General features: G+C 39.3%; 1 protein-coding gene across 1 annotated transcript; it reads right to left on the minus strand.

Moving 5' to 3' along the window:
- Positions 1–7,850: 7,850 nt before the first annotated feature.
- LOC121376760 (alpha-(1,3)-fucosyltransferase C-like) lies at positions 7,851–10,743 on the minus strand. Its single transcript, XM_041504534.1, has 2 exons — positions 10,590–10,743; positions 7,851–9,266 (listed from the first exon to the last, which is right to left on the minus strand). Exons 1-2 carry the CDS (start codon positions 10,607–10,609, stop codon positions 8,069–8,071), a joined length of 1,218 nt encoding a protein of 405 aa, XP_041360468.1. The 5' UTR covers positions 10,610–10,743; the 3' UTR covers positions 7,851–8,068.
- Positions 10,744–12,414: the final 1,671 nt, after the last annotated feature.

Consider the following 12,414-nt stretch of genomic DNA (forward strand, 5'->3'; position numbering starts at 1 on the left):
ATCCTAGACGGCCGCGCATCAGGCGAGCGCTTTACCATTGGGCTACGCCCTGCCCTTCGGCCCTCCGCACATCACGAATGTTTTACCAATGGGTTACGCCCCGCCCTTCGGCCGTAGGGTGACGAGGTGAGAGGCACACCACATTCAGTGTTTTCTCAATCTAACCCTTCGCCATTGCCAGAAACCTGTCTTGGTAACTATAACAATTACGTAATGCTATTTGTTTGGTAGGTGTCTGGGTTTTTTTTTTTTCTTCTTTTTTTTCTTTTTCTGTTTTTTTTTTTTTCTTTTTTTTCTTTTTCTGTTTTTTTTTGTGTGAGTTTTTTAGGGGGTCCAACTTATTTTCGTGATTAATAAAAATTAAGGGTCAAGCACGCTGTCTTTGGTACACACACACGTCAACTATCTGGGCTATCTGTACAGTAGGTTAGTGGTTAGTGAGAGAGAAGAGGATGTAATGGTCTTACACCTACCCACTGAGTCGTTAAAACTCGCTCTGGGTGGGAGCCGGTACCGGGCTGCGAACCCAGTACCTACCAGCCTTATGTCCTATGGCTTAACCACGACACCACCGAGGCCGGTTATTTTGCTAGGTATTAACGTGCTTATATCCCGAGTGTTCAAACATGCTTAGTATGGACACAGCCTCTGATCAGAATCAAGGATTGTTCCCATAGTAAGTGGCCTCAGATCACAGTTATCTTCCCATTTGGTTGTCCAAAATCCGGAAGTTTGACCGCGCAAGTAGTCTGCTGTTTGACTGTGATTATTTCATGGCAGACAGCTATGAAGTGGCAACTGTTTGACTGAAGTGACAGGGGATAGCATGTAGTTTGTAAACATGTGTAACTTGTTGACATTGAAGACTTGTTTGTGGTAATACCGGCCCATGCAAAAGTAGTGCTTTTTGTGTAAAATGGGTGTACTCCGGCCTGGTTTAGAGGGTGTGTCTGTTTAAACCAATATGCTGGGAGAAAGAGCTGGACAACAGGGGTTGTCCTTTTCAGGGTATGTGTCCCCATGCAGGCAAAGGTACACACAAAACTTCACAGACCTGCTGCTGATTAATAAAAATGTTATAGCCACTAAGGCTATATAGCAACATATAGCGAATTAATTGTGGTCTGAGGCCTGATATAGTTCACCACATTACACCGGTTAAATGCTTGATTCTGATGAAAGTATTATAACCAGAGAGGTGAAATTACACAGACTGATTGTGAATACCACAAGGAATATGAAAACTCATTTATTTATTTTCTCAATATTTTATTAAATTAAAAAACATTTTTTTTTAAATTTATTAAAACTTAAAATTAAAATTTTCAACTTTTAAATTTCAATATCCTCCAAAATAGCATAAAATGACCTCTGATGTTACTACAGGTTGTTGCAATATTTTTTAACAGTTTTGAGCTAATAATTTGGTAAAAAAGAGCAAAGTTGGATTTTGTTAGTCAATATTCAGATTTTTTTTTTTTTTTTTTACATACTGAATTTTAATGAGTCTCAATTATTGCAATTGGACAGAAGATCTAAATATAATGAATATATCACTACTAAATGTAATTAAACACTTTAAATAAATAGTATACAGTTTTTTAACAGATTAAGTACTCTCTATAATACATTTCACCTACATTTATGTAAATTACACACTTCAGTCATTTTTCAAAAATGGTCTTTTATCCTTAGAAAATCTAATAGGCTAATATTCTATGCTGTCTGAATGTATTTATTGTGTTCAGTAATCAGATGCTGGTATACTTGTCAAGTTTATTGCAGAAAAATGTGCCAAAAAGGTTAACATTTGGCTTGTAATACATATGGCAGAATAACTCCATATGCATATTCAGTGGTCATTACTACAAACATCCTTCCAATCAAGAAATACTACACTGAGGTATCCAGACAACTGGCACATGACTACACTTGTTAACAGTTTATCACTGGAAACTGAAAAATATGGTGCAAGTACTTGGTAGGATTTTATATCAGCATTCTGTGACAAAATCTTCATTTTCAAAGTTGTCGTCAACAAAAAACATATTACCTACCTAAGTAATATCTGTAGGGCATATTCATATTAATATGCATTTATAAGGACTGTTTTGCCTTTTACAAAGTGGCTACATGTCTAATACAGTAAATGAAGTAGATTAAGTAAATACAGCAGGTCAAAATTGAATCTGAGGTCTATCATGTCTAATTTTCCCTGAAATTAGTGTGTAAAAATGTGTTGCAAATGGCCTCAATTTTGTGACTTTCACCATCCCTCTGACACATTTCTAATAATGTACCATGAATTCAGTCACCATATCTTTAATAAGCCTCCACTTATCATATCTAAAATGCAAAATTTTACAGTTTTAGATTTTTAATTTTTTTCAAAAATTTAAATTTAGGTTTAATATTTAATTAAAAATGAAGTAAAATCTAATGATCGATTTGTTTTCCTTTAAATATTTCAAAATCTTTCCAAGACAACACTGTGCAGATAGAACATATGTAGAAGAAAAAATAACTGCTCATTGTATGAAGAAATTCCAAAATTTGATAAAGTTATTACATTTTGAAGTTGGTGTCCCTCAAGTTTCCATTGCTAAAATTGACCATGGCAAGGCACTGTGGTAGGTGTTTTAACACAGCCTCTATATACTCTCAGTTTAAAGGTGACATCCTGATACTTACTGAGCATTGCTTTAATATGTATATCATTGGAATGCATTAGTGTGGGCCAGTTTTTTAGGGGGAAAAATGGACTGATAGGCCTCAGATCACAGTTATCTTCCCATTTGGTTGTCCAAAATCCGGAAGTTTTGACCGCGCAAGTAGTCTGCTGTTTGACTGTGATTATTTCATGGCAGACAGCTATGAAGTGGCAACTGTTTGACTGAAGTGACAGGGGATAGCATGTAGTTTGTAAACATGTGTAACTTGTTGACATTGAAGACTTGTTTGTGGTAATACCGGCCCATGCAAAAGTAGTGCTTTTTGTGTAAAATGGGTGTACTCCGGCCTGGTTTAGAGGGTGTGTCTGTTTAAACCAATATGCTGGGAGAAAGAGCTGGACAACAGGGGTTGTCCTTTTCAGGGTATGTGTCCCCCATGCAGGCAAAGGTACACACAAAACTTCACAGACCTGCTGATATTAATAAAAATGTTATAGCCACTAAGGCTATATAGAAACATATAGCGAAATTAATTGTGGTCTGAGGCCAAGTGAAAACGAAGTATAGCGTCCATTTCGGGCCGGAACGTAGCAACGCTCGTCTGATGGGTATAAGCTCGTTCCCCGGCAGTGCGCCCGTGGTATGTACTAGTTTGTCTGTGGGATGGTGCATATAAAACATTCCTTGCTACTAGGGGTGGGGGGTCCTTTCTAAGGCTATATTTTAAACTTGTGAAATGTTTGACATCCAATAGCCGATGATTAATAAATTAATGTGCTCTAGTGGTGTCGTTAAACAAAACAAAACGCCCACAGTTGGAGTACGACACATTTAACTCTGTTATACATACACTAGAAAGAAAGACAGAAATGTTTTGTTTAATGTCGCACTCAACATTTTATTTACGGTTATATGGCGTCAGACATGGTTAAGGATCACACAGATATTGAGAGAAAAAAACCGCTGTCGCCACTTCATGGGCTACTCTTTCCGATTAACAGCAAGGGTTCTTTTATATGCACCATCCCACAGACAGGGTAGTACATACCACGGCATTTGATATACCAGTCGTGGTGCACTAATGTGCTCCGCAAGGCTCAATGGGTAAGTGTAAACCACTTGCACCGACCAGTGATCCATAACTGGTTCAACAAAGGCCATGGTTTGTGCTATCCTGCCTGTGGGAAGCGCAAATAAAAGATCCCTTGCTGCCTGTTGTAAAAAGAGTAGCCTATGTGGCGACATACGGGTTTCCTCTGAAAACAGTGTCAGAATGACCATATGTTTGACGTCCAATAGCCGATGATAAGATAAAAAATCAATGTGCTCTAGCGGCGTCGTTAAATAAAACAAACTTCTTTTTTTTTTGGTGCACTAATGGGCCCACCAACGGTAATCGACCGTGCACCGAGCGAGCGCTATACCACTGGGCTGCGTCCCACTCATACATACACTAAGACTTACTGAGTGTACCGCACCGCATTTTGCAGATGTCGCAGTATCCACCGTCATGAGTAAAACCTCGAACGTTCAAATAACAATTCTCAATAACCGACTAAACAGGCAGAAGGTCGTTCCTAACACTAGTCGAGCGAACAACCCAAGTTGCCGTAAACAGCTTATACCGGCTAGTTAATGCCTGGGAGCAGAATGATGTAATGGTTTTACAAACCCCTTAATCTTACCATAGTAATAAAGACCATTCTTACCATAAACGTTCGTTCGTTAAGACTTTTACATGCTCATATACCACGAAGGTTTCGAGCATGTCCGCCCCTGGGTTTGACCTCTGGAGGCCAGGGGCCCAATCCGGGGAAGATTACCATAAACATATATTTTATTGAACATATGTGTAATACAAAATCTAGCTGGTGTAGTTCGTGTGTTCACTAGAATGAACAGTTAAAAGTTTGTTTTGTGTAATGACACCACTAGAGCACATTGATTTATTAATCATCGGCTACTGGATCTCAAACATTTGGTAATTTTGACATACAGTCTCAGAGAGAAAATTAGAAGAAAGGGATAGTTGCTATGCACCATCCCATAGACACGACAGCACATACCACGACCTTTGATATTCCAGTCGTGGTACGTAGCCGATATAGCAATAGCCGAATGGGCTACCGACGGGGATTGATCCTAAACCGACTGCACTTCAAGCGAACGCTTTGCCACTGGGTTACGTCCCGCGTAACACTCAAATGAAAAAAATAAAAAAGTTTGTTTTATTTAACGACTCCACTAGAGCACATTGATTTTTTTTATCTTATCATCGGCTATTGGACGTCAAACATGGTCATTATGACACTGGTTTTTAGAGGAAAGCCGCTGTCGCCACATAGGCTACTCTTTTACGACAGGCAGCCAGGGATCTTTTATTTGTGCTTCCCACAGGCAGGATAGGACAAACCATGGCCTTTGTTGAACCAGTTATGGATCACTGGTCGTTTTGGGATCGATCCCCGTCAGTGGGCCCATTGCGCTATTTCTCGCTCCAGCCAGTGCACCACGACTAGTACATCAAAGGCCGTGATATGTACTATCCTGTCTATGGGATGGTGCATATAAAAGATCCCTTGCTGCTAATCGAAAAGAGTAACCCATGAAGTGGCGACAGCGGGTTTCCTCCCTCAATATATGTGTGGTCCTTAACCATATGTCCGACGCCATATAACCGTAAATAAAATGTGTTGAGTGCATCGTTAGATAAAACATTTCCTTCATGCACGAATGTTTCGTATTCTGGTCCCACGTGTCGGCTTGGGGCCGAACATGTATCGAAGCCAAAACGTCTCGACCTCTTTATTACCGGCGGCTAGCCAAACCCTGTTGTGACGTCACACATCATTACGCAACTGTGTGTGTAGCTTCGAGTCTTTTGTTGGGTTTTTTTTTTTTTTTTTTCCAAAGAGGTCTAAAAATGCGATCGTTTATTACGAATACATAAAAAAAATATTTAAAAAAACGGCTTGTCGGATCTTTTAAAAAATGTGTAGGATTGATATACATACGATACATATGATATATAGGTACCAAAAAAGATAGCAAAATACGCGTTTCATTACTGTAGCACTTTAAATCATAGGTGGACATTTAGTCTGCCAGGGTCTCAGCAGATCTCAGTCTTCTACCTATACTGTGGCTTGTAATTATAATGTATATATATTAAACGAGCTTCCATTACGTATCATATTTATGTCCCTAGTGAAATAATCTTCATTTGTCACGAGCTTTATGAATGTTACATTGTACTTATCGTATTTATCAAAATACACAATGAAGCTATTCTTAATGGAATGAAAATAATAATATACTTATGCAAGAAACCACAGAAAGGTTAGTTTGTTTTGTTTAACGGCACCACTAGAGCACATTGATTTACTAATCATCGGCTATTGGATGTCAAACATTTGGTTATTTGGACAACCATAGAGAGGAAACCCGCTACATTTGTCCATTTGTAGCAAGTAGTGCTGTTCCAAAGATCGATTATAATCGAACATTGATCGGTTTGGCTCTACCGATTTGATAATCGATATAAAAATCCGTAATCGATTGTGTGAGAAAATTACCTACCAGCCTGTAGACCGATGGCCTAACCACGACGCCACCGATGTGTGAGAAAATTACCTACCAGCCTTTAGACCGATGGCCTAACCACGACGCCACCGAGGCCGGTAAAATATTACATTATCTGAGTATTTTAAGCAACGAGCTGGTGCTAAAACCAAAACGTGCGACTGGATCAGAGATCGGCCATACGACATGGGCTGGCCGTAGCTCAGTGGTAAAGCTTTCACTTGATACCCGGTCGATCTAGGATCGATCCCCGTCGATGGGCTTCATTGGGCTATCTCTCGTTCCAATCAGTGCACCACGACTGGTACATCAAAGGCCGTGTTGTGTGTTATCCTGTCTGTGGGATGGTGTATATAAAAGATCCCTTGCTGCATTAGAAAAACAAAATGTAGCGGGTTTCTTCTGATGACCACGTGACAGAATTACCAAATGTTTGACATCCAATAGTCGATGATTAATTAATCAATGTGCTCTAGTGGTGTCGTTAAACAAAACAAACAAACAAAATCCTCTAAGACTATATATCAGAATTACCAAGTGTTTGACATCAAATAGCCGACTAGTAAATCAACGTGCTCTAGTTGCAGGGGCGGATTATGAGGGGTTTCCCAGGTGCACGGACCCCCCCCCCCCCCCCCCCCCAACACACACACCGGCTAAAAATTAATGCAAGTAACTGTATTAGGTAGCGCTGATGTACGCATTAGTTTGAAACAGTTCACAATAAACAGTTTCTCTCTCTCTCTCTCTCTCTCTCTCTCTCTCTCTCTCTCTCTCTCTCTCTCTCTCTCTCTCTCTCTCTCTCTCTCTCTCTCTCATGTTACAATTTTGCTTAATTTTGTAAATGAAAGCTTGTTAATAAATAGCTTATTTCGCGCTAAAAGAGTATTGTACTTTCACTGGTTTACCAACATATATACAGGTATGACTATACCAAATAAAATTTCATAAGACGACCATGTTAACGTTTGTGTTTAAAAACACTATATGCAATACATCAACCAAACTATGGCCCATAAATATCAGTACTACAACCCCTACCTCAAAGTATTAACTGAAGAAAATGATACCTTTCATGGCTCATTTTCGGTATAACCAGATGTTTCTACAACACCCCTAGTTTCGCACAAAATTTGAGTACTTTTTTTTTTACAGGTACCCCATACATGTTCCAAGCACAAGGCTACTTGACAGTGGTACTAGATGGAATAAAATTGCATACATTGTTAGCCCAGATGAAACTAATATTTTTTACAACCAACACACTCACATTTATAACCAATCACAGGACTTCTCTATCAAAAGTTCGGTGTACCTCGAACTTTGACCCAGCCAGAAATTATTTGGTTTAGTGCTACCTACAAGCCCATAGTCGCACCTAGAATAGTAGTATAACTGTTCTCGAACATATTTCATATATTTATTTGGGTAGAAGAACATTAAATTGTTTCATTTTTAATGGATATTTACTATTTCTTTTTAGGGATTACAGTAACGTTTTAGGAATTCACGTTATTGTATGTATGTATGGATGTATGTTTGCATGTATGTATCCATTACACACACATACACACACACCACTCACACATACACACACACACACACATACACACACACACACACACACCACACACAGACACACACTCATATATACACACACAAACACAAAATACCACACTCATTTTCGCTAAACATCATTTTTGTTTAAAAAAAACTCCCATGGCATCTGATCTAACTTTCGTTCGGTCAGAAACTAACATGGAAAGTTTACTCGTTTCGTGCAAACTCGTATATAATCCTATATGTATGTTGTCTCAGGAACCCAAATCGTTTGGTCTCTTGCATGTATCTTTATGCCACCAAGAGTAAATGTCCTTATAAACATTGGCATAGGCTGTAGCATTTGACAGTTTTGTACACAGTTCACAGATAGGCACCCTCTCTGTTTCCGAATAGTAATGATTCTTCCACTGTAAATATTCTGCATACGCCGTGTGGTTTTTGTCCAGGTAGACAAGATATTCAGCGAGGAGCTTGGGACTCTTGAAATCTGCTGTATTGATGAACGAATTGGGAGGTAAAAATTTACTGTAATTCGCGCCTCCTCGTACTACAGCGACAATGTCTGCACCCATGTACAGGAGAGCCTTTTCAGTAATATAGTCATAACAGAAACTGTTTTCAAATGATATATAGAATTTATAGTCCCGAGAAAGCATTTGCAAACACTGTTTGGCCTTATTATTGTCACATTTTTTATTTCCACAACGTCCGTAAATGTCAACTGAAATCGTCTTCTGAATCTCCTCGACGTATTTATGACGTTCGCCTGGCGTTCTGCAATGGCTGACAAACCACGCTGCCAGTTTGGTTTTGTTTTTTGTTACTCCTTGAAAATCTAACTGTTTAGGTTTTTCTCTTTTAAGTATACGTCCATACGGATACCAGATGTCAGAATCTGATCTGTACGTCATAGTCCAGTTGATCTTGTTTCTCCATTCTGCCCTGTTAAAGTTGGAGTCCTCACTGTAGTATGGAGTCTCTCTTATAAAATAAATCCACACTTGGTCTGGAGTCTTTCTAGGTGGACTATCTCTCGGATAACCCACTCCGTAGAATATAACAGCATCAAAGTCGTTCAGGTTGTTGCCAGAAGTCACCAATGTGCAATTAGCAGAACATGATCGAAGTTCCTTGGCCGCAATCAAATCCCAGGGCTTCCCTGGACTGTTTTGTAATAGAATTAATTTGTCAGCTGTTCCTTTGTTGTCTTTACTAGAAGGTGGCCGTTTGAATGCATGTTTGTTTCCATCAGTATATTTAGCAGTAATCGGAAAATAATAATTTGGTTTTGTGTCTTCAACCGTGTTGGATTTTCGCCAGGTGGTTTGGACAAAGCGTTGTACTACATTTGGTATATTTACCAATGAGGACATCCACCAAACAGACGACATTAACACTATACATATTATAATCACAAGAGTTTGCTTGGGGCGAATTTGCTGACAGAACCTGCAAAAGAAAAACGGTATCAGTTATATTCCAACACAAAAGAGAATTATAATAATTAAGTTCGGCAGTAGTGTGACGAGGTGAGAAGCACACCACATTCAATGTTTTCCCAATCTAACCATTCGCCATTGCCAGAAACCTGTCTTGGTAACTATGACAATTACGTGATGCTGTTTGTTTGGTAGGTGTTTGTTTTGTTTGTTTGGGGTTTTTTGTGGGGGTTTTCTTGGGGGTCCAACTTATTTTCGTGCTTATATCTAATTAAGGTTCAAGCACGCTGTCCTTGGCACACACACACACACACACACACACACACACACACACACACTTCAGCTATCTTGGCCGTCTGGAAGTGGGTTAGTGGTTAGGGAGAGAGAAGAGGATGTATTGATTCGTTAAAACTCGCTCTGGGTGGGAGCCGGTACCGGGCTGCGAACCCATTACCTACCAGACTTATGTCCGATGGCTTAACCACGACACCACCGAGGCAGGATTTGTCCATAGTAATTGGAGTGTGATGGGTTTTTTGGGGGGAGGGGGTTAATAAAAAAAAATATATATATGCTTATGGACTACATATTATTCACAACTCGGTAGTGAAAACGAAGTACACCATCCATAGGTGGCAGGCGGCATAGCATACATTTCTGGCCGGAACGTAGCTGCTCCCGTGGTATATACTAGTTTGTCTGTGGGATGGTGCATATAAAAAATCCTTGCTACTATAGGGTGTATACTACCAACTCAAATCCCATAGACGACAATAGTAACATATGTGGCTAAAACTCCTACCTGCAACGTATCAACCGACATAAACGCCACGGATATAAATACTACCACCCCTTACACTTAAAGTGAATCAGAACAAAATGGGGGTCAAGCTGCTCGTTTCTGAGATAACGGGTAGCATCTATGACTACCCTAGATTGGCACCAAATTCGAGTACTTTTTTGTGCAGGTACCCCATACATGTTTCAAGCACAAGGCTACTTGACACATTGGTACTAGATGAAATAAAATTGCAATTTTTTTTTACCCAGATGAAACTATTATTTTTTACAACCAACACACTCACATTTATAACCAATCACAGGACTTGTGGTGTTCACTTCTCTATCAAAAGTTGGGTGCACCTCGAACTTTGACCCAGCCGGAAGTTATTTGGTTTAGTACTACCTATGGGGGGGGGGGGGGGGGGAGTGGGTTTCCTTTCTAAGACCGTATGTTAAACTTGCCAAATGTTTGACATCAAATAGCCGATGATTAATAAATTAATGTGCTCTAGTGGTGTCGTTAAACAAAACAAAACACCCACAGACTTACTTGAGTGTACCGCACCGCATGTTTCAGATGTCCCAGTATCCACCGTTGTGAGTAAAACCTCGAAGGTTCAAATAACAATTCTCAATAACCGACTAAACAGGCAGAAGGTCGTTCCTAACACTAGTCGAGCAAACAAACCGAGTTACCGTAAGCAGCTTATACCGGCTAGTTAATGTCGGGAAGCAGAATGACGTAATGGTTTTACAAACCCCTTTAATCTTACCATAGTAATAAAGACCATTCGTACCATAAACAGATATTTTATTGAATGTATTTGTAATAAAAAATCTAGCCGGTGTAGTTCGTGTGTTCACTAGAATGAAAAGTTATGGTTATGGTGTTGATGTTGTTGATGATGAAGACGATGGTAATGATGACCATGATGATGATGTCGAAGACAAAAACGACGACGATCATAAAGATGAAGACGATGATATTGATGACAGTAATGACAATCATAATGTTATAATAATGATATTGACGATAAAGTTAACGTTAACGATACCACTAGAGCACATTGATTTATTAATCATCGGCTATTGGATCTCAAACATTTGGTAATTTTGACATACAATCTCAGAGAGAAAATTAGAAGAAAGGGATATTTGATATGCACCATACCATAGACATTATAGCACATAGCACGACCTTTGATATTCCAGTCGTGGTACATAGCCGATATAGCAATAGCCGAATGGGCTACTGACGGGGATTGATCCTAAACCGACTGCACTTCAAGCGAACGCTTTGCCACTGGGTTACGTCCCGCCTAATACTCGAATGAAAAAAACGAAGTTTGTTTTGTTTAACATTGATTTTTTATCTTATCATCGGCTATTGAACGTCAAACATGGTCATTCTGACACTGGTTTTTAGAGGAAACCCGCTGTCGCCACATAGGCTACTCTTTTACGACAGGGATCTTTTATTTGTGCTTCCCACAGGCAGGGTAACACAAGTCATGGCCTTTGTTGAACCAGTTATGGATCACTGGTCGGTGCAAGTGGTTTACACCTACCGATTGAGCCTTGCGGAGCACTCACTCAGGGTTTGGAGTCGGTATTTGGATTAAAAATCCAATGCCTCGACTGGGATCCGAACCTAGTACCTACCAGCCTGTAGACCAATGGCCTAACCACGACGCCACTGAGGCCGGTCAACACTCGAGTGACGTCATGTCTCCAACCATGACGCTCATCGTTCTGTCAGTTCCACTAACTTTCCAGACGAACAAAGGTAAGCATTTGTTAATCATAATATACAGAACCGCATACCAGTTTTGACATGTTATTTATTTCACGCGTTTATAGTGCGCAAAATGTATACGACTTGACTACTATGCGATCACCTGCTGTCAGTTTTGTAGTAAATAGAGGATAATACACGAGTTACCAGTTATCATCAAATAATTTTCAATTGTCATGAGCTTTAGCAAGTGACAAGTGAAAATTATTTCACGAGGGACATAAATTTGATAATGACTGGTACCGAGTTTGTTATCCTATTTATTACCTCAGCTATTATTATTATTATTATTATTATTATTATTATTTTAAAGCCTTTATTTTCGATATAGCCTACATCGGCTACACGTCCATGTATATAGAAACGATATAAACTACTTTACTGTTTTAGGTATTGCTTTAACTTTGTATTTTATTCACGGCTTACAGATAATTTTCAAAACCCAAAGTTCTATTTATTCTGTAAGAAAAAATCTGTAATGAATTGCATCAAACTACCATTTTATTACAAGTTAAACACTGAAACCAGAAATACGTAAACGCAAACGCTTTAAACTACTTTACGTCATTGTGTGTGCTTT

The sequence above is a fragment of the Gigantopelta aegis genome, chromosome 2 (assembly GCF_016097555.1).
Source record: "Gigantopelta aegis isolate Gae_Host chromosome 2, Gae_host_genome, whole genome shotgun sequence".
Lineage (NCBI taxonomy): Eukaryota > Metazoa > Mollusca > Gastropoda > Neomphalida > Peltospiridae > Gigantopelta > Gigantopelta aegis.